The sequence below is a fragment of the Anarhichas minor genome, unplaced genomic scaffold (genome assembly GCF_050575085.1).
Source record: "Anarhichas minor isolate MPS153535 unplaced genomic scaffold, ASM5057508v1 ptg000043l, whole genome shotgun sequence".
NCBI lineage: Eukaryota > Metazoa > Chordata > Actinopteri > Perciformes > Anarhichadidae > Anarhichas > Anarhichas minor.
This window is the reverse complement of record NW_027466489.1, coordinates 6,660,037-6,682,501: the sequence shown is the minus strand read 5'-3', so window position 1 is coordinate 6,682,501 and position 22,465 is coordinate 6,660,037. Positions and strand designations below refer to the sequence as shown.

The window sequence follows — 22,465 nt, the reverse complement described above, 5'->3', positions numbered from 1 at the left end:
GGTGCTGATCAGGGCTATAAGGCTCTAATGGCAAATGCAAAAACTGATATATTTACTCATTTAACCGGTGGCAATGGTGGGAGGTTGGAATAAAATCGTTCACTTTATCTTGTTTTTAGTAAGTTTTAACTGTCTGACCTAAATTAACTGTTTTAGAACAGACTGCAATAAAGCGATAGTATCTTGAGTGAGTTATTTCATGATTCAAACATTCATTCTATAAACGTTTTGTTTTTTCAACATATGAAACTGTAACTGAAACAACTGGACCGTCTGTTCGATAGAAACCCTACAACCTCACCCTCTAAGGTACACGGAAGCCTTCTTTAAATCAATGTTTATCGATTTAATTAAGCTGAAATAAAGAGTTGTCAACGTGCCTGGAGAGCTGGTGATATGCGACCAAGGCCGAGCATCTCCGCAGAATGAGTGGCCGATAGCGCCACCTTGCTGTTGTAAATTTAGCCTACGTCGTACCAAATATCTTACTGTACTGCTTGACTAGATTCAAATCGTGTGGCCTTGGCAGACTGCCCATTGTTCCGAAAGACATAAATTGCATTTCTAAAACTCTAAAATAGCATCTATATGTGCAATATTGCTGGTGCAATGTGTGCACACAGCCTCAGATTAGTGCATTCAAACTGAACAATATTTCGTGCGTCGCAGGGATGATTCATGCAGGAAACAGATTCTGCAATAAGTAATTGCGATAGAAAAAACTACCTTTAACAGGATCGGTGTTATTGAATCCTGTCACGCACCCGACTGGTTTTCACGTCGTTCAGTTGTCCACACGAGAAAACCGTGAGAGCCGTGGTGCCTCTTCAGGAGGAATACAACAGTGGTCCCATCTGGTTAATTACCTTGTCAATAAACCTTGAAGGTAATACCGCGAGAATTTGAGTTGGGGGTGAGAGCTGGGTCTGACCCTCCTTAGTGATCCCAACCTAATTCCAACGTTGCAGCTCATATATGCCTGTATTTGCATGAACTATCATCCCTTGTGCCAATATAATTAAATGCACACTGGTGGCAAGCATAATAATAATAATAATAATAATTTTAAAACGAGACTTTTACACATGGCCTCTAGATTAGCTAAAATGCCTGACCTGCCCGTAGGCCTTTATAATTGCAGTGTCTATTCTGGTTTTGAGTGTATGGGGCCTATTATCATAGAAATGTGTAGATCTTAAAACAACTAGTTGCCACAGTGAACCTGGGGCTTTTTGGATCCCCAAGGGTATGTGGCCCAGGAACAGTTGCCCAATTTGCTTGATTAGCAATGCAGCCAATAAAATATAATATTTTGCTAGTGATTTCTGGCAAGTATTATCTTTTTTTAAATGATATGTAGCCGGCCGAACTTTAAATATTATAGTTTAGTTTTGTAGTGATATTTATACGGGATATACATTTGTATTCAAGGCATTCAAAGTTTTGTACCGTATATTAGAATATTAAAATACTGTACGTACGAGAGAAATGTTAAAATATGTAACAGCCATAACTATACATGTATAAGGATTTGAAAGGATTTGTTTCACTGCGCATAGCGTCCTCTGCCGTCAGAATATAAATACATTCTGATATACGAATTAATTATTCCACTTTGCAATGAAATCTCTTTAGTAGATAACATGTTGTGCTTTAGCTCACTTCAATTATTTTACAATTATCACGGGTAGGTATACTTATTTAGATTAAAACAAACAAACAAGTAAAAACAATCACAAACAAACAAATCAAATTCCCGGGTTTCTCCGGATCCTAAAACAGGCGCACCATATCCGGTCCGGCAACCAAATCCCTCCGTCACCATCGCGTCTCGTGTGAAGTCTCGTTTGAATGTGTCGTGTACGCATGATAGCACTTAATTTAACAAAAATTGCATCTCAAGTTAACTTTGGCAAACCAGCGAGTGTTTTTAGACTGTTAAGTTCACAAGCCAACTGCCGTGGTTTGCTCTCTGTGGACGTTTCTCGCACAGCACCACGATACATGTCAAGTCAACCGAAGAGAGTCTGCACTGAAAACATGACCGTTATAAAGATCGGAACTCACAACGGGAGCTTCCACTGTGACGAGGTTCTCGCGTGCTTCTTCCTCCGGCAGCTACCCGAGTACAAGGTAGGTTCAGTATGCTGCGAAAGAAGACAAGTGTAGAGATGATGTGTGCCTGTGTTGTTCCTGTTACTGCTGCTGTTTGAGTAACGTTACATGCTGTGTGGATACTACTTCAGTTTAAAGCATGTTGATGCTCTTTAAATCTGTGTCTTCAGTCTGCATTGGCTGATTTATGGACGTTTTTATTTAATGTTTCTGTCACACATCTCGTGTAATTTTCTAACTCTCCATATGGGGGAGCTGCTGTACAGATATATGGAGCTCACAGAAAGATGACATATAGACCTATAATAATTCAAATATAATCACAGTTTACATTGTACAAGGCCGGTCAGATAAACTAGGCAAAGTGGGCAACACCTTGATGTCACAATAAATATGTTTCCACATTTACAGGTAAGTAATTAACCAATTAAGCATGAATAAAATCTCCCAGTATTTATCAATAGAACAATACCTGTCCCAACAAACCAAGTTTTAGCGCCACCACCAAACTTAAAAACACCAAAGGAATGAATAAGATAAATACAAATAAAATCCTCTGTCACAGGATATATAATTGCATATAATAATATCTATATACAGTATGTTGTTGATACGCTACATTTATTGACAATGAGTTGATAAATGTAATATAATCTGGCAAATTGAACATGACAAATCAAAGTACTTCATCCTATTGATGTAACGTTAAACATCATTTGAAAATGCAATATTGTCATAAAACAGTCTGGCTCAGTGATTTGCAACATACTGTATATAGGGATAATAAACAAAGTATAAACAGTTTGGCAATATCACTGACTATTCTCTAGGTCTTCATGTTCATTCATGATCAGGTGAGAAGCAGACATTGTGCTTATTCATCCACAAAAAAACGTATTTACATATTTGATTATTCATGCAATGTATACTGTCGTTCAAACTGTGAAATCACCTGTTATAATTATATAACAGTATAAGATCAGACACCAAATGTATTATTTACATTTTAAATTGTTTTGGCCCCAAAAGAAGAAGAATTAAATGATTTAAAACTAGCGTTTGGTCAATGTCAACACAGTGTTTCATGAAAGGGGAGAATACTGCTGCAACCATTTTTTCCTCTACATACCTATCTATATTCAAAAAGTGCAGAAAAACGTCGGTGACCCACGATCATTATTGAACGGCAAAGGTGCAATTGGGCTTTAACGTTGCTCCTGATCGGCAGGTCAGCGCTTTTCATTGCAGCAATTTGCCATCTGGATTCTCCTCAGTGGTTGGATATAATAGGTTTACACCGTGAGCTACCAGTCCATGTTCAGCTGATGTGCCTTCATCCAAATCTAATACTACTAGCCTGAAGCTAACCTTCCATTTTTATTGTGATGTTTTTAAGAATAACTTTGCTAAAGCAACAGGCCTGATAATTCCAGCTTGTCATAGACATGATTGTGCATGTAACACTGAAACAGGAACCTGTTTCTATTTAAATCTGTACCAATTTCTTTCATCGGTGACTGGTGATTTCTTATATTTTTATTTAACTGTTGCTCAGAGGGATCTTTGTCGCTTTTTTCCTCTTTCAGTTGTCTGCCTGGTTAAACCACCGTACAGCGTTGTGTTCTCCATGTTCAAAACATACATTTTTACATGCTCTCCATACAAAATAACATCTATTTGTAAAAGAGGACTTTCTTCATCCTAAAAGTATGAAAGACCATTCAAAAATATAGAGGTGCACTCTCAGTCAACTTTAAGGATTGTGCCTGGCCCTTTCCAGCTCAAAACCTGCTACAGGCCTGCCTCCAATGGATCCCATTAGGGTCACACTCTTGTGTGTGTATATATAACTTATTAAATGGTAGAATTCATTTAAATGCAGTTGGCTCATGGATTGAAAGTGTTTACATAAAATACAGATGTCACTTCTTTCTGGAAATTTACCAGATGCTTGATAATAGATGATAGCGGGTCTATAAAACATTCTATTCATTGCACAGGATGCCGAGATCATTCGGACCAGGGACCCGACGAAGCTGGCCGAGTGCGACATCGTTGTAGACGTTGGAGGAGAGTTTGACCCAAAGAAGCATCGCTATGACCATCACCAGAGGTACAACGTTGGTAGTAAGCTGCTGCTAAGAGATGGGCTATTTAGACATGTAACAGCTCAAATAACAGGGGCAACTAATATTGGTAATAGTTGCTCGTTCCATTTAGTTGTGCCAGTAAGCCAGTAAGCCGTGTCATTGAGCCAGCCACCATCATTAATCGAATTAATTACACCTGGGCTTTTCCTGCTTTAATCTGTCATAGTTCATAATGTCTGCTGTGACAAACATCAATTGTCTTTTTCTCATGAAAGATGTAATTGACTAATATTAGCTAAGTGCAAATATATCTGCATTAAACAATTAGTTGTGTAATCAGATAGTTGTTTAAAATTAAGTGGAAACTATTTTCTTGTTTATTTTTTATCATGCAAGTTAATTTTCAAGCAAAAATGCCAAAAAGTAATTTGCAAATGCGTGGATTTGCTGTTTTTCTCAGTTTTTTTATTATTGCAAACTGAATATCTTTGGCTTTTGGACTCTTGATCAAAACAAAACAGACATTTCAAGACATCTCCGTAGACACTGGGACATTACAATGGGCTTCTTTCACTATCTATTTACAAAATGATTAATCGATAATAAACACAATCTTCAGTTGCAGGGATATAAAAATGTTGCTTTGGGAATATTTGAAAACATTTGTTTTAGACTAATCAATAATGAATATGATCTTTTGTGGCAGCCCTATAATCAACATGCATGAAGGTAACTAATTGTGCATGTCGTGGTCACAATTCACAAATTGAAGGGTTTCTTATCCAAAACATTTATTTATAAAAGTAGTTGACACAGAAAAAGAGGCTATGGGATATATAACTATCAGATTTTTAAAACTCTAATATTAATATCTGTCTCTGCCTCAAAAATCCAGTATCTGGCTCTATTTCGTGTTGTTTTCACAGGCGGGAAAAATGTAATCGTAAATGTTGTACGGTGTGTTCCAGAGGTGTCGATACACACGTTGGTCTTTATAGACCTAGCTTCATGTTCTCATCCTAATTGCCCCGGAAAACAAAGTGTACAGAATCATATACCCATTACAGTATCTGGGGTCCAAAAGAGGAGAGAGTGTGTTTCCCTTCTGACTTCTGTTCTGACATCCTCAAAGCACCCATAATCCCACGGTTCATGAAGGAACACACTCTATGTTCTCTGCCAAATTGATGACTGCATTCACTCGAAGTCTCATCACGTTGAGTAGTAAGCCTATTCCAGTTGTCTTGTCGGCTTAATGTCGTGATGATAATCGGAGATAGCTTTTATGGACCACGGTGGTAAAGATATGCCAGGGCTCTCTTCCTGGCAGGTGGTTAGTGAAAATTAACGCTCTTTCAATTGAACCCCCCCCCCCCCCCGCTGTTGGTTCACGAGGCACAGAGGCTGCCACGACACTGTCAGGGACCGCAGGATGATGTGGCTGTCACTCACACGCACCGACGGGGGCAAGACGGATGTGATGGCAGGGATGGATGTAAGTGGGCTAGGGTGCTGGAGGAGGTTGCAGAGGGAGAAGACGAGAACAATTAGAGTCCTCATTTCAATTTAAAAACAGTGACAGTGCACAGATGAAGTTGACAGCAACATCAATACATCACAGTAAGAATATGTAAGAGCCTGGAATTAAAGCATTAGAGGAGGAGAAAGCAAATGGGCATATTTCATCCGCTTATTTGCTTTGTTGTAGAGAGTTAAATGAGAAGATTGATGCCATTCTTATCCTCGTAAGCTTAGCTGAGAATGAGGACTGGAAACGGGGAAACGGCTCCGTCCCAAAGGTAAATTAATCTGCCCACCAGCACCTCTAAAGCTCACTTTTAACACGTTATATCTTGTTAAATCTGTACAAAAACCAAAGTGTAAAAAACAAACAAATTCACCATTAGTTGGCCGGACAAAGTGATTTCCTAGAGACTCCAGGAAGTAACTGCACCCAGCCAGGAAAAAGTCCTGCAGATAACCAACGCAAAACAGGAAATTGTCCTTTACACAGAACCAGGTTTGCTGTTTTAAGACACTTGTTTATATATATTTTCAATTCTAATTTGAGAAACTACTGCAGATATGGACAACTTTTTGTCATTGAAGTTTTAAGATTTTCTTCAGCAGGAAAGACAATGTGTGTCAGAGTTGGAGGCATGAGACCAAACACTGACCGAAGGTTAATAAAGCACAACAGATTAGATCTGACAGGGATTACGTTTGTGGTTGCTCACGCTAGAAATGCACTCGCTGCTTCCACTCAGCAAAGAAATGTATTTTTGCAACAGTGACGCAGTACCTCCATCAGGAGAGAAATGAAACAGTTTTCTGCTGCGTTGTTTAAGTGGCTTCCACAAAGAGGGATTCGTGGACACAGCAGGCTTCCTCTTCCCCTGTATTCACCAAAGATCTATAATGCATGACAACATGGCCACAAGTCTTTCAACTAAATTGGCTATTTCTGTTGGTGATCAACACATACTCTACCTCTTCTTGCGACAATAATTAACGTCCTGTATGTAGTCTAACTCAACATACAGCAAGAACTGTTCAACCTTTCCCAACAAGAGGGGAAACCCCAGCAGTCAGAGAAGCATGGATGCTGGTTAAGATAACAATGTTCTCACTGAATGAAGTAAATTCAAACCAACCGAGGTCATTCTGACCGGAGCAGTGGATTGAAGTTGAAGAGCCTTTTTGTGACATTATTTTTGAAAAGTCGACTTGTAAAGCTCATGAAAGCCCCAACTGTGCTCTAATACAGTGTCTGTCTGTTCCGAAAGCCGAATTTCCCGTCATTTTAAGGGAGTACTGGGCTCAGAGTGAAGGGAAATGACTGGCCAGTGATATTCTTTTCATAAAGTGCTTGAGTTTCTCGACTCGCTGTTTCTCTCGTGATGCTCTTGAGAAGGAGATAGATTTCTGAAGCGTCATTTTGCCCGCATTAAATAGTTTGCAATGAAGCCCTTCTGTGTAATGACACAGCATAAGGAAGTGGTGCAGCTGGTGTGATATAGGAAACATAGTACAATATATGCTAAGCTTAGTAGTACTTCATTCTTGTCAAAATATGTCTTAGTGTTGCTTTACTGGCTTACCTTTGATTTAGTTCTGTGTGGTAAATGCTGGTTGGCCATCTTCTCACCACCAGCTTGATGACTTCTATTTGGTGAGCTGGTTTTCCTTTTCAACAGTTTCCCTTTTCACTCTGTCATTTTCCTCCCACTCATTTACTCTCATCTCCTGATAATCAGCATAGAAATGCCTCAGCTTGGCCAATTAGTCCTTTTAATGGCTGTGATTACCCCCTGCTTCCCTGGCATGTCACTCATTCATTTGACGGTCTGTTTTCCGCTGTGCTGCAGCCCAATCGTCCTAATTAAGCCTGAATTAAATGACCAGCAGTGGCTGGGTGCTGGAGCCCACCCATCTCATCACATGGCTGCGTGGAGAGACCTCCGGTGGCTTCTATTCATGTGTTACGCTTTCTCTTTCCGAAGCTGTGCAGAATATTTATGGATGAAAGTGCATTTTGTAATGAGCAGCATAAATCCGGACACAGCAGACATTTTATTGAAGAGGTCTGTTATAGGAAAATATGTGAATAGTCTGTTTATGACCAAAACGCTAATGTTTAATCTCCCAAGTCTTGACTTTAGTGTAATCTGCTGACAGACCATGCAGTGTTTTTCATTGACATTTCCTTCATGTATTACATAAGCAAAGCAAACATCAGTAATTTATCTCCACTACTACATTTTGTATTGGAGGGAATAGGTTTTTGTTTATTTCCATAATTGATTAATCATTGGGTGAACAAAATGTGAAAGACTGAGTTACAAATATCGATCACAGATTTCCTAAAGCCCAGGCTGATGTTTTCAAATCTTGTTGTGGACCAACAGTCTACAACAAGATATTCAGTTGACATGATATAAAACAGGGCATTTAACAACACAAATGACTAATGGATCATTTGAAAAAGAAAAAATTCTGATAAACCACTTCTATATTGACCATTTACATAAAGTATGGGCTAAAACATCTGTTTCAAAACATCGTACATACTGAACAAGCTGCAGACAGTTTTTACATTCAGACATTTTTCATGCACTGAATAGAATATTGTCTCAGCGTTAAAAGTCTATTTCTGTTCCTGTTGCTGTCCGCTAACATAATGTCTTCCCTCTCTTCAGGACCTTTGCAGAGAGCTTCCACAGCCTGTGTCCAGAGAAGCCATGGGTGACCAAGCTCAGCTCTGCAGGCCTGGTCTACCTACACTTTGGTCGTCAGCTGCTGGTCCAGCTGACGCAGCTGAAGGAGGGCGACAGGCAGCTGGAGGTGCTCTTTGACAAGGTGAGAGGAGGAAGATGATGGATTTAGAGCAGACAGTGGATCAGCAACCATTGTGTTTCCATTCACAGCGCAAACACTCCTCGTAAACAGATGTTTTCCCTCGCCTCACTCGTATCAAACATTGCCTCGGCTGATGAATTGAATCCAAGCACTGATTTCATGGTGAAGTGGGAAGACAAAGAAAAGACAAGTCTATTAAAGATGTAAAGAGGAAGAGCTAGCTCGTCCATCACAATGGACTGAAAGGACACTTATCTCTCTGCACTTTGTCCATGGTGGTTATTTTAAAAACAGAAATCATGCAGTCGCTGTGTGTAGAAAATGCATGTTTATTGTTAAAGATTGTTAAACGGCTTTGTTGAATACTCTCTTCTGATTGGTCAATTACGTCTGTTATTGCGTTATAGCAGACCGCTCTTATAACAGGTCGTTACTATGGACCTAGTTTGGTTCTCCGTACTCTGTAATTGGACAATTGTTTTTAGCGGAAACGATAAAATAATTTTTAAATCAATAAAATCATTTTAAGGATCACTGTTTTGTTTCAAAGTATTGATTTCTTTAATAAGTAACCGTGTAATAAGCGGGATAATGTACAGCGAGCGGGTCATTGGGGTACAATGTGCATCACTGTACATCATCCCGTACTTAGTTTATGACTTGCCTTCGTCAGACGGTCGTAGAGGGGGATTATGAATACGCACACAGAGACGGGATGTGGCAAAGTTCACTGGACACTGCAGTTATATTTAATGTGTTTTAAACAGCCAGCAGGAGGCCTCAGCACACAGGACAGTTTGACGGCCAGGCTCATTAAGCCAGCCAAATCTTAGTTCAACCATAAATATCAGCGCTTTTAACTCCTATTATCATTGGCCTTTTGATGTGTCAGTTTGTTTTAAGCCCCAAATAATCCTTTTACTCACGGCTGGGGCTTTATTTATTTTAGGATGCTGCGTGTCTCTTCCTCAGCCAGTTCAGACAAACTGAATCTCTATTTTCCCCCCAAAACTTGGTTCCACTTATAAAATGTCATCTGTTTGGTGATTGACCTTCGGATCTACCGAGGAGTTCACTTTTCAGCCTTAAAAATGTCTCCACTTCTCTGCTCCTCTTCCACTTCTTCCTGCAACTTTGCCATTGAATTGTAAAATTGCTGCAATTTGTCTCCTTTTGGTTAAATGATCTAGCCGTTCGCTTTAGCCCTCAGTAACTGCCCACACACTGTGACCAAATGGATTTCAATCAGAATAATGTAATCCCAGTGCATTGCTCTCTCCTGAAAGTCCTGCCTTTCTTAATTACCCTGCCTCAAAAAAAAGGGATTTACTGCCAATTCTTCCTTTTTCAATATTAGCATAAACATAAAACAGCCGATTCCCCTGTCATTACAGGTTCCTAACCTCTCTTGTCATGTGTCTCTTTCAATTCCTTGCAGCTGTATGAGAACTTTGTGGAGGGGGTCGATGCTGTAGACAACGGCATTTCACAGTACGACGGAGAGGCCCGCTATGCAGTCTCCACCACGCTGAGCGCACGTGTCGGCCACCTGAACCCACGCTGGAACAGCAAGAGTCAGGACACCGAGGTGAGGGATTGCATGAGTGTGAAGGTGTACTCGCACTTAGCACACAGACCGGTCTGATGCAGCACTTTTATTATGTAGCTTTTGAACTAAAGGGCACAGACATTTAATGTGTGTGGGTCTGTATCTGTGATACAAGATGTAAGAGTCTCTGTGTCTTGTAGTTTCAATTTAAGGACCAAATGACTTCAGAATATAAAAACAGGAAAACTGCAAATATTTCATATTTCCTTTTGGCTTTTAGGATTACAGGGTTGGGGGTTGGGTTTAGTTGAGAGGGTGAATGTAAAGATATGTAAGATTATTGAACAATACATGTATTTACTCACATAAAATGGAAATATAAATGTCATCTGTCAAACAGCTGCTTCACAGCAGAAGGTTATTTGACTATTAAAGCCTGTGCTCTGTGGATATTGAAAATATGTGTTTTATAATTGCCTAGATTTCTACAGTGTGGCTTATGGACACTCATGGGTATTGCTGTGTGTAAACTGCTGAAGGAAAAAAAAAACCCAGTCCAAATAACCAAAGAATTTGAGTTACTTTTGCGTAAGACAAAGAAGAGCAACACATCCTCACATTGGAGATATATATTTTCAAGTAATTATTACAAGTATAGCTGTTTATTACTCACTCAATCCCTCTTATAGTTTCAGCCCTACTTATATCCAACAGACAATAAGAAAAACATGAACTCAAACAACCAAAAGGTTTTTCAGCACAAACTAATCAAAAATACTGAAATGCAAAAATAAAACAACCTCTTTAGTTGATGACTGATATTTAACAGAAGGAACCTAAAAGGGCTTTTAACTACATCATTTAATTATAATCACACGCATACAAGGCCTGCAGTGAAAGACGAATACAGATAGGTTAAGAATGTTGTGGTAAACAGATTAAATGCAATTCAGTGCAATCGGTGTTCAGAGGTTGTCTTTAGAGACCTTTTGTGTCTCTCATTAGTCGTGAGGGGAATGCCTGCAGGGAAACAGCACCTGTGTTTCTGCATGATGATACCTGCAGCCTAGCTTTGCATATATGTTGATACATTTCTTTCCCAATCGTCGTGGCTGTCTCAGTGGAGTAGCTGTCCTATTTTTTTTTTTTTCTGCATTTCAGTTCACATGATTATGATTCTCGTCTTGGCACTTTCCTCCATTTACAGCTCTGAGGGATCGCAAAAAGGGAGAAATAATTGTGTTGTGTTGACCTGGTGAACTCTCAACAGTGGCTGTTTGTGATCATTACACAGCGAATGGATTTTATTTGTCTTTGCCACACTCCACTGTTAAGATTCAAGGGCACCACAGCTCCCACAATCGATTGCATGCAGATTCGACTTCTGCCTGTCAAACTGTGTGCGTTTGTGACAGCACGTATTTGTGTCTGTCTTTCTCTCTCATGCTCTCTTGAGTTTCTGCTCATGAGAGCATGAGGAAGTGAGCGCAGACGAGGGTTTGTGCAGGACATGTAACGGGACGCTGCTGAAGCAGGGCTGCAAGGATCAGTGTGGCGATGGTTGGTTTATCTGGCACGATGCCTCACTTAAAGTATTTGACATCAAACTGAATTGGAATTGGGAGGTGGTGCAGTAGTGACGAAAGGTGAATGATCATGAACCATGAACAATTATTTTCATCAAAATTACATCTAAAGTCTAGTCAGTTGTCAAAAAACCTCTTTCTTCGTAATGCAATATTCCTCTCACATCCTTACAGTGTATTTGATGCATGTATGTGGACGCATGTTTTCACCAGGAGGGCTTCAGAAAGGCTTTGACGATGGTTGGGGAGGAGTTCCTGGACCGTGTGGATTTCTACCAGTCTTCCTGGCTGCCGGCTCGTGCGGTGGTGGAGGAGGCCGTTAAGGGCAGGCATCAGGTACGAGACGGTCCGATCTAATGTGTGCATGTTTTAGTGTTTTATATTTTGTCCTTTGTGAACATTGAAACTTGGCACTTGGGTCTTGAGAAAAAAAAAAAAAAAAAAAATTTCTGAAGCTGTCAAAATCGATTGTGCATCACTTTTGTCGCCTCATTTTTAAAAGAAATACTGCAAGAAATTACACAATTAATCGTGCGTAATTCATTAGCATCAATGGGTCTGTTGCCTCTGTATTGTCCTTTATGGTGCACATTAGTAACGCACCATTTATGGTTCTCTTCTCGTTTGCAGGTAGATCCCAGTGGGGAGGTGGTGTTGTTCTCCCAGGGCGGCTGTCCCTGGAAGGAGCATCTGTTTTCCCTGGAGAAGGAGCTCAAAGTGGAGACGCCCATCAAGTTTGTCCTTTACCCCGACCAGAATGGACAGTGGAGGGTCCAGTGTGTCCCCGCCGGGCTCAACACCTTCCAGAACAGGTGATTATTTTTATATTGTAAATACGAGAGCTGCAAGTGCGACAGAAATTAAACATCAGAACTAGCAGGGATGTTGTGACGCTAACTAAAAGTTCTCCCAGACAGGATTTTTCTTTTCTTTTTTAAACAGTGGTGCAAAACACAGTGACAGGCAGAGCTCCAGAGTCTCTCAGACGTGTTGAAATATGTTGAGCTCTGGTGATGGAGGCGAATCATCATGTATGATTTAACTTTCATGCTTGTCCGACCATTTGACAGCTACTCGCGGGAGGATTGACGTGTCATCCGGTGAGAGACAAACTCCTGCTTGGATGGAAATAGGATGAAGATGATTCTTTTGTTAAAGCGCAGAGGTTTTGTTCTCACATTTCTCTCTAAGGAGTTGAAAGGATGTAAACACACTCAACACTTCCACAGACACACCTGAGCCCTTTCTCCCACTCAGGTGTTTGTCTTTTCCTAATGTGAAGCACACCCTCTGCTCCAGATACAGCAAGCTGTTTTACAGCTAATTAGTTAAAGGCACAGTGTGTAGCATTTAGGGGGATCTATTGGCAGAAATGGAATATGATATTAATAAGTACGTTTTCTTAATAATCATCTGAAAATAAGAACCGTTTAATTTTTCGTTACCTTAGAATGAGCCGTTTATTTCCACATCCTCTTCACGGAGCCGGCCGCCATGTTTCTTCCTTAGCCCAGAAAAGACGAGCCAAACACTGGCTCGAGATGGGACCGTTTGCATTACAGTCTCTTCAATAATCACCATTGTCTACTCGGGACCTACTAATAATCTATTGTCTACTAAATAGATTATTATCTGATCCTCCAGAAATCTCAGTTTCGTCTGAGACTGCATGGTCTGCTTTGTAAAACATGGTGGAGCAGCATTTAGTTTAGATGCATCCGATATCTGGAACAAACATCCTAAATATCTGAATTCTGCTTCGACTACCGCCATTACTTTTATCAACATTTTCAGCTTTTTATTTCCAGAACCTTCTTTTATTGTCTCGTCCATCACTCTTGTGTGTTTTCCGTCCTTTCATGATATGCTTTTGCTTTTAAACTTCTCATGCATTTCATGCCTTCCAGACTGTAGATCGCGTTGCATCGTGTTTGTGCCCTTGCCTTACCTTTCCTCGTGCACCAGTCAATGCTTCTGTTCTTGTGGAGCATTCCTGCATCTTTTAGCAATAATGAGGTCCCTCAAACCCTCAAGCACGACACTTAAGCGAAAGATGCCTCACCCATGCTCATTAAATCACATTAGTATTCTTGCCTTCCCCGCTCTCTACGTAACGACAGCGATGACAAGACAGTCGCCTTCTGTGTGAATTTGTCACATGGTTCTCACCTCTGAAGTCTGTTGTTTGTTACCACCGGAGGGGAATTGTTTACCTGAGGAGCCTCTTGAGCTCTGACCCACAACGCTGCTCTTTTAACGTCATCAGCATCCCCACGGGAGTCTTGTAGTTGTGTGTGGTGTTTAACTGCATCCCAGCATACAGCACACACTATGAATGTGGCCAAAGAAACCTGCTTCCTGCTCATCCTGTATCTTATGTGGAGGTACTCGTCTTTTCTAGCTGCTTGCTTGACAGCGTTTAACATCTTTGTAATCAGCAAAACACATTTTCAGTTAGATTTTTCACCAGATATTAACTGCTGCGTAAAATGCTTTGTTTTGCATTTGGTACAGAAAATCCCTCCTGCAGCCGTGTGGCTTGGTTATTTATAAAAAAACTAGTGCTGGGCAAGTTAATGCGTTAATTTCATATTAACGCATTCATTAATTAACGCCGACAATTATTTTATCGCGCGTTAACGCATTTTCTTAATTTATTATAATGTTGTTTTTTTTAATTGAAAGACAAGAGACAATACATATACATAACAACAAGAGGATGACAAGAGGAGTGGGATAAAAGCCAGCAAACATCCTATAGTCAGTAATTTTAGTGCACCTATATGCTGAAATTCACGGTAAACGCATTTAAACGGCACAGATCGGGAGCGAGCGAAGGACTTTGAAAGTTAGCGGAAAGATTAACGTGAGACAACATCCGGTTTCTTCAGACGAACATCCGGTTTTCAGAATAAGATGCCAACAAAGTATAAATTATATTCACATTAAGTATAAAACATGCTACCTGCATCTCGTGAACCAAATGTTGTTGCCCTTTTGTTCATATAGCAGTACTTTTAAAATAAAAGTGCGCAATACACTACTTTTGAATTCATTATTGAACTTTGCCATAACAATGCGATTAATCGCAAAAAATCCATGCGATTAATCGCAAAAAATCCATGCGATTAATCGCGATTAATCGCGATTAGATATTTTAATCGCGATTAGATATTTTAATCGCGATTAAATATTTGAATCGTTGCCCAGCACTAAAAAAAACATTTTAGTGCTGTGCTGGGTTTGGTAGAGAACTAAACCCAGCATGAAAAAAAACATGCCTCGGAGCACAGGAAGGCATCGAGAAGTTGTCGCACGCTGTGCAGCTGGTGTCTTTATTCAGCCAAAAGTTTGATTGAGTGAAAAGACATGTCCCTGTATCACAGCTGTACGACCGACAGTGGACAGTTTGAGTGGCAAATCTTCTCTCGCATACATTTAATTAACATTACATCATGTTTTCAGCAGGATGTGACCATGAAGTAGGCTGCCACTGGAAACTGTGCTTCTGCCTTCTCCAACAAAACTCAGGGTGAAGTTAGGTTTCTACTATAGAAACAAATGCTGTTCTGGCACTTCTATCAGCAATTGATTACGATTATATTTTATACATGCATGCAAATTGGTTTTGTTTGAAAATGTTGTATTTAGTGCACCATGCTGCTTTACGATCCGTGTCTGATTCGGGTGTCTGCGCATCATTGCAGTTTGTATGAGAACGTTTATTTGTTTTCTTTGCACAGTCGTAGAAAGGAGTATTGCTACATGTTTCTGTATCAGGCCATATTACATGAACTACCTCTTTATCTACGTTCTCTACTCTACGTGCTCTTGCGCATAAATTATGTACGTCATTTCTAGAACCTGTACTGTTTGGTGGCAGCACTTTTACAATTTTTGGACCCTCATCTTGGTGTGAGGTACAGAGACATGTTAAACTACATTATCTCATAAGCATGCACAATTTAAAAAACTGAATGAAAGTTCTTTGGTTGATGCAGTTTGCGGTTTTAAGCCTGAAAAGTCTCTTTTATGGGCTTTTTTAATGCTGTCTTTGACTTTTTGCTGTTTTTGTTTTTTTAAGTCTGTTTTTATTTTTATGTGGTGCTTGTGTGAAACGTTTCACGCTGCCATCTTTGCCAGGATCCCCTTTAAAAAAGGAGATTAAAAATCTCAATGGTACTATCTTGGGTAAACAAAGGAAACACAAAATGCCTCCACCGGAGATTGAAACTTGTAGCTCTTTGAAAATGAAGGCAGATAATACTTAGAATGTAGATAGGAAGATACTGCTAATGCAAACAGAAAATAGTCATTACTGTTACCTTTTACTGCCTGGATCATTGGTCGCACTGACCTAACATTGACCTCTCAATCCACTTCTTGATGTAAAGGATTATAGAAGAGTTGGCACACTTTTTGTATTCAGTTAGTTCTGGGTCATTCAGAGGTCAGTTCTGTATGACTTTATAAATTGGCCTTTAAACTAAATGGAAAAACAAAATCAGAATTTATTGTCTGACATCATCGCTCTTATTAGTTATTTCCCCGGGGCACGAATCATGCAGCTTTTTGTCACATTAGTTTATCTATTATTGAGATTGTTTAAGATTGGGATCGTTTATCCCAAGCCCCACGTCTAGATGAGGGAGACGTTTTCATTCATGCCGAATGCAAACGATCCTCGGGGGAAATGTAATAGATGTAAATGTAAAGACAGCTTCTTGAAAAAGTGTCAAAGAGAAGATAATTGTGTCCCTGGATTCAAGGTATTGTGTTTGTAGAAACTCCTCTGAGCAAACACGTCCATTATGAAATGTGCCTAACCTACACCAAACATATGCGCTGGAACTCTTTAACTGTAAAAGCTTTACAGAAGTAGGAAATGTTCTGTTTGCATCAGCAGTTACTTAGTACAGCTCTGATACAGTAAACAGAGATCCGGCTGATATCAGTCAGATCAAAGTAATTAACTCAGCATCCCATGCATGTTTTGTTTCCTGTAAATCCCTTGTGCAATTTCATGCTAGGCTTGAGACCTCACTATCACAGCAGATGGTCTCTGAGCCACCTGACCGCCATGTTCTTCAGGTGTGTTGTAACCTCTAACAGCATGTGCTCCTATATGCTTTTATTGTGCTTTGACTCGTCTCATTATTGACACACTGTGGTTTGCCCAAAGACACAGGAAGAGGGTGGAATAGTGTCTTGATTCAGTCCCAGTGTGACCAGTGGCTGCTCTGCTTCCTCTTTTTGTCTCTTTCCATGAGGTCCCCTTGCTCTTGGCACTCCATTAGTGTTTCTTTTCTGCCTCTCTGCCTCTCTCACCGTCTTTCTTTTGTACAGTATTTCTGTCATTGTCCTATAATCACCGTCTTCCATTCTCCTATCCGCCTTGCTCTCTTCCCATTAATCCTATTTCTCCCCCCTCCACCCCCCCCCCCCCCCTTTCCCCCTATCTCGCTGCCTCACCTTTCACTCCTTCCGCCCCTCCCTCGCCGCTTCCCTCCGCTGGACTTTTTTCCCACTCTGCTGCAGAATCTCATCAGTCGGCAGCTCTTTCAGTTGAAAAGACGGGCACGTGTTTATGGTGGAGAAGCAACTCAAAGATTTGACTTAATACAAACATGGGGTAGGTGTGGAGCTACATGAGAACGACGGCTTGTGAGATGGATAAAACAACATAGCACCAGATGGCTCTTTTTCTGGGTGGCCTGCTTCCTCCCAGCGTGCATGTGCCGACTCTGCGAAAGGGGTGTTGTTATCACCTTTGTCCCTGCTGCTGCACCTGGGGGGGAAAAAGGTCTGTTTTTATCCGCAACACATTGCTAAGGAAATGTGAGCCGGGAGCTGAAGCGGGTCTTCCTCTAAGATGTACTGTATAGGATGATGCTGTAGGTTGACAGCAGTATGAACTGAGCCAGAACATAATACTCTGTTTCTGGAATAACCCACTGGCTGCTGTGACACTTATCCACTGTGCCTCTGTAGAGCTTCAGCTAATGGTTATTTAGCCGGTTATTTTATTATCCTTTTTATCAATTGTTTGGCCAATAAAATGTCAGATAATAGTGCAAAACGACCATCACTATTTCATAAAGCCCCCAGTTGACGTCTTCAAATGTCCGACTAATAGTCAGAAAGCTAAACATATTCCATTCAACTCGGTCTTGGGAAGTTTATTTGCTAATTGTGGTCTTATTTTTAGACCGGTCATCTTGAGAATCAGAGCTTCCGGGCCTGTCATAGCAACAAGTCATCCCCCTCCTACTCTCATTACCAGCCCTGATGACCTTTCCTCTTGAGCACATTTTTCAGCCATACTGTGGAGCTATCGATTGGTTGTTTCATTTCACAGGGACTAGGGTTTTGCCATGCTTTCCCCCCCCCCCCCCCCCAGGTCTTAATAGGCACAAGTTTGTGCAGGCTTGAGATACTGGCATGGAGAGTTTCAGCTCACATGTGAATCATTTGAAGTTATGGTTCACGTGTGAAGCTCTCTCGCTTTCTGACTATTCAACTTTTAGAGGATGTTATACGCAGTGGAAATAAATATTCAAAAGGAAGAGAAAACGCTTTTCAAATTTCTGCCGTGTTCGACAACCGTGTTACTTTATTTCTGACAAGTTTAGACCGTACACTTCCATAATTCATCAAGCATGTGACGGAGAGGAAGAGGGGCCTGATGTTTAAAAAATAAAAATAAAATGAAATCTGATCCTTTTGGCAGATTTAGGCTGGTTTCTTCGGGCTTTTAAAGTTTCTTATTTTAGAAGCAGTGGATGGGCGAGAGATGAGCGATGAAGTTATGAATCAGAAAAAGAAAATCACAATCATTGCTAAATATCTCAATACTTTTAAGCACCGTAGTAATGGAGATAATAACCCCATCAAGGCAAGAATGACACAGGCACTCACAAAAGAGAGCTGGTAATGGGTTTTAAATGGCGTGCCAGGCTGCAGACAGAGGTGTATGCCACACGCAGTGGGTGGTAAATGAGCTGCTCTACATTTTTATGAATTTTCATCCTCCGTGCGTTGCATCCAGAGACCTTTTGTTGAGGCCAGCCCCGTGAACCCTTGCAGAGACAATCTTTTTCGCTGTAAGATTGCCTGTTGACTCCGTTGCCATAGCATAGCTCAAATGTGCCCATCTGGGATTTTCCACATTACGGGAGGAGAATCAAGCTGATTTGTATTGGTCTCTTTGCTGGGGCAGCTTGTAGTGGTGCTTTGTGTGACCGGGTCAGGTAAGGAAATCAGCATTTACCAGAGTAATGTCTTTGTGCAATCAAAATGAAGTCAAAATTTTCAAAAAGAAAATCAAACTAATGTCTAATTGTTGCAGCTTTATTTAGTTTTACTCTTTTATTGATGTGTTGTTGACATTCATCAGTCCAGAATAGTTTATTTTTTTATTTTTTATTTTCTGGTTGTGCAGAAATGCACAGCACAGTGTGTTTTACCAAAGTGTCGACAGGAAGTGAGCAGCTGACCACAGAGTGTCCATCTGTAAGCCCACATGCCCTTCTGTCTTCCCGTCCCAGGCTGTCCCTGCTAGAAGAGTGGCGCGGTGTTCGCGATGAAGCGCTGTCTGAGCTCAGTGGGATTAAGGCCTGCATCTTCGTCCACGCTGGAGGCTTTATTGGCGGGAACAAGAATCAGGAAGGAGCCCTGGAGATGGCCCGGAGGACCCTGCAGGCTGCTGCCCAGTCCCCTGCAAATGGAAGCAGCTGAAGGTTCACAGAGGATAGCCAACAGCACATGTTGTTCTTAGGGTCAGTCTGTAGAGCGGATGGCAAGGATTGAAATGCTAATTTGCTGTCTCGCAGCTTGTTTGTCCTAGCTTTTCAGGGCTAATGTTTTGTTCTGCCTTGCCAGGACGGGGGATGGTATGGAAATGGCAGCCAAATAACCTTGGACCACTTCCCAAAATACCTGCAGTATATTCCAACACAGGCTCACTCTGAATCATAGTATTGACTCTTTTTGTGGTTTTCTTTTCCCCCTGTTGTTATAAATATGGCAATGTTTTTGCAATAAAAGACTACACCCTGATCTTTTGTTATCATTTCATTATTGGGTTAAATCCAGAATTAAAGCGATTGTTTTTTTTTTTTCTGTTCTATTCACGTCTCTCTTCTGTCACCATCGAGGAACTGTGATGCAGGCAGCCTGTCCGACTAACTCCCAACATCTTCAAAGCCGGTGAATACCACGGCCTTACCTTTTCAAGGGTCGATTTATATAGACGCCTGGCCAGTGGTTCACCCTTTCATTTCCAGCATCCTGACATTAACTGTAGCACTACAAAGAGATACAGAGGCTACTTCAGCTGGCTGCCAGATCAAAGCGTTAATAATGAGGCCTGATTCATTCTGAGAAATTAAATCTCCAGACGCCGCAAAGAGGTGCTTCTTATGGCAGCCGGTGACGAGGTTACCGGCTGTGGGGCGAGCTGTACAGTCGATTTCCCTGTAATAAAGTTGGGGATGTGCCTTGAATTTTCTCATTAATGCTCCAGATTTTCTTCCCCCCCTTATCTCTACCTGTTGCTCATAGCTTATTGCATTCTCCACAAGGCTGCCCTCTCGCTGCTCTTGCGTTGTGGAACATATTGCTCCAGAATTTCATTGCCGTGCCTTCTATTTTCATCATTGTCGTCGTGCAAAATGCCACAGCAGTTAAAATTCACTTACATGTTGCTCTGCTTCTTTTTGTCTTTCAGTTTGTTGTTCAGTGGTGCAGACTGTTAATTCTTCACTGACGAGGCCGTTTTATCGTCTTTCTTTGTCACGCTTAATTGAAACAGAGAAGCCTGCTATGCTCTTGAGTGGATCCCGCTCAGAAATACAAACATTTTACATTTACACGGATAACACACAGTGCTTTGACTATTTTTAATAGCTTTGGAAAGGCACTCCTGTTCTTCATCTTATTTTCCACACTAACTTTGCCACACACCCACACACACACACACATTTTAGTGTTATTAGTCTGCTCTCTATTCTGTTGGACCCGAGCCAAGGTCCCAATCCAATCTATACAGATTTGTGACAGCCTTTTACAGTCACGTGGTTCGTATTGTTATCTCTGCCATCTCTGTGGTTTTGGTATAGGGTCATAAAATAGTCCTTTTTCAAAGCTTGCACCTCACCCTGACCGCGAAGGTATATTCACTACAGTGGTGTAATCGCGACCACTTTGAGAGAGAAAACATGCAGAAGACAAAAACGGAATGTATTGATTTTAGTTTCCAGCCACCACATTACCCTTGCATGCACAATTGCAGGCTTATTTATGATGTAGTGCACTTGCCTGATTGTTGCCGCAAGATACTCTGACTGTATTTCATAATCCAAAGCTGCCTCAAAAGACGTCCTGCATTCTTTTGTTCATTTCTGCTAGTTTTAGCTTATGCTCTGGTTTTCCCCCAAGAGAACAGGACAACTTGTCAGCACTAAGTACTTTCCTGTCACTAAAATTACATACAAAGCAACATTTTTTTGAATGCCTTGTTTTGTCAGCAGGGATGATTTTCCATCTGCGTTGTGGTTTCTAACAACACAGCAACAGACCAAATCTTTGTGTTGGTCCTCGGTCGTAAGCAGTTTTAGACGAAGTCCCAGTTGGCCACGCTGTGGAAAAATGGCTATTGAGAACCTCAGCAGAACACCTGCCCCCAGCGTGACCTGTTGTTAGGGGATTCAATCCCAAGAGAATGACTCTACTGCTTTAAAAACATTTGTTATCTCTCTCTCCCACTCCATCAGGCGTACCAGACATGCAGCCTGGACGGTGGTTTTTGTCCTGCCGTCTTTTCACGACACAGATAATAGACAAAATCATAAGCATGCCTGCTCTCTGTGCCTTGGAGGAATATATTCCTGCCACATGCTGTCATATATTTTCCTCTGCCTCTATCTGTTTACAAATTTGTGTAAGGTTAATTTACTTTCCCCCCCTGAGGATTACAGCCAAACCGCACAGATGATGCCAAACTGCTTCAAAGAGTCAACATCGCCATCAACAAAAGGCTTCTATTTGTACATCTTTAGAACTGATTCCTCTGAGAACATAACAAATAGACAGTACATCAAGGTTTTCATTTGTCTTGCTGCTAATTGAACTTCTCATTCCAGCACCATGTCATTCACTCTCAGCTCAGGGACCTGAAAACAGTGTGTGTAATACTGATTTCTGCCTGTCATCGTGTGCTTTCTCATTACGCACCCCTTTGTCTCTTGTTTTGTATCTGAAAAAAGCACAAAACTCAGTTTGTCCGCAGCCCTGTCTCTGGCAACCAGGCAGACAATCACCCGTCAAGGGTAAAACATTGGCAAAAATGCAGCCGTAAATTATATATGCAGCGTTCTCCCTCTTTAGAGGGGCAGATATTTTCTGCTGGCTATAATAGAAAAGAGAGAGAGCAGGGCACTCGTCCTGCGAGTAAACCACCATGGATTTTTCCATATATGTGTAATTTGCATCACTGTGTGTGTATGTTGTTAATTATATGGAAATCTGTGATCCTGGTAAGAGTGAGTGGGTCTTAAGGCTGCCTTAGGTCCAACCTCTCCTGTGTTCATACATGCATGCATTGCAGAGCCTTTACCTACATGTTGGTGTGATGGATAAAGTCTCTTTCTATGTGACCTCCAATAGCCTGGAAAAATAAGAGATGAGAGCATCTTCCCTTTAATGTTGTTAGGTATATATAATTAAGTTACTATCTCATATGGAGGTATAACCAATGTCTTCTCAGA

The 22,465-nt window shown here is 41.0% G+C and overlaps 1 protein-coding gene across 1 annotated transcript; it reads left to right on the top strand.

Annotated features, from left to right (window-relative positions):
* The first annotated feature begins 1,806 nt into the window (after positions 1-1,806).
* On the top strand, positions 1,807-19,757 carry myg1 (myg1 exonuclease). Its single transcript, XM_076110700.1, has 7 exons — positions 1,807-2,133; positions 4,116-4,228; positions 8,405-8,564; positions 10,003-10,152; positions 11,913-12,035; positions 12,330-12,511; positions 19,247-19,757. The coding sequence occupies exons 1-7, from the start codon at positions 1,852-1,854 to the stop codon at positions 19,434-19,436; spliced, it is 1,200 nt and encodes a 399-aa protein (XP_075966815.1). The 5' UTR covers positions 1,807-1,851; the 3' UTR covers positions 19,437-19,757.
* Positions 19,758-22,465: the final 2,708 nt, after the last annotated feature.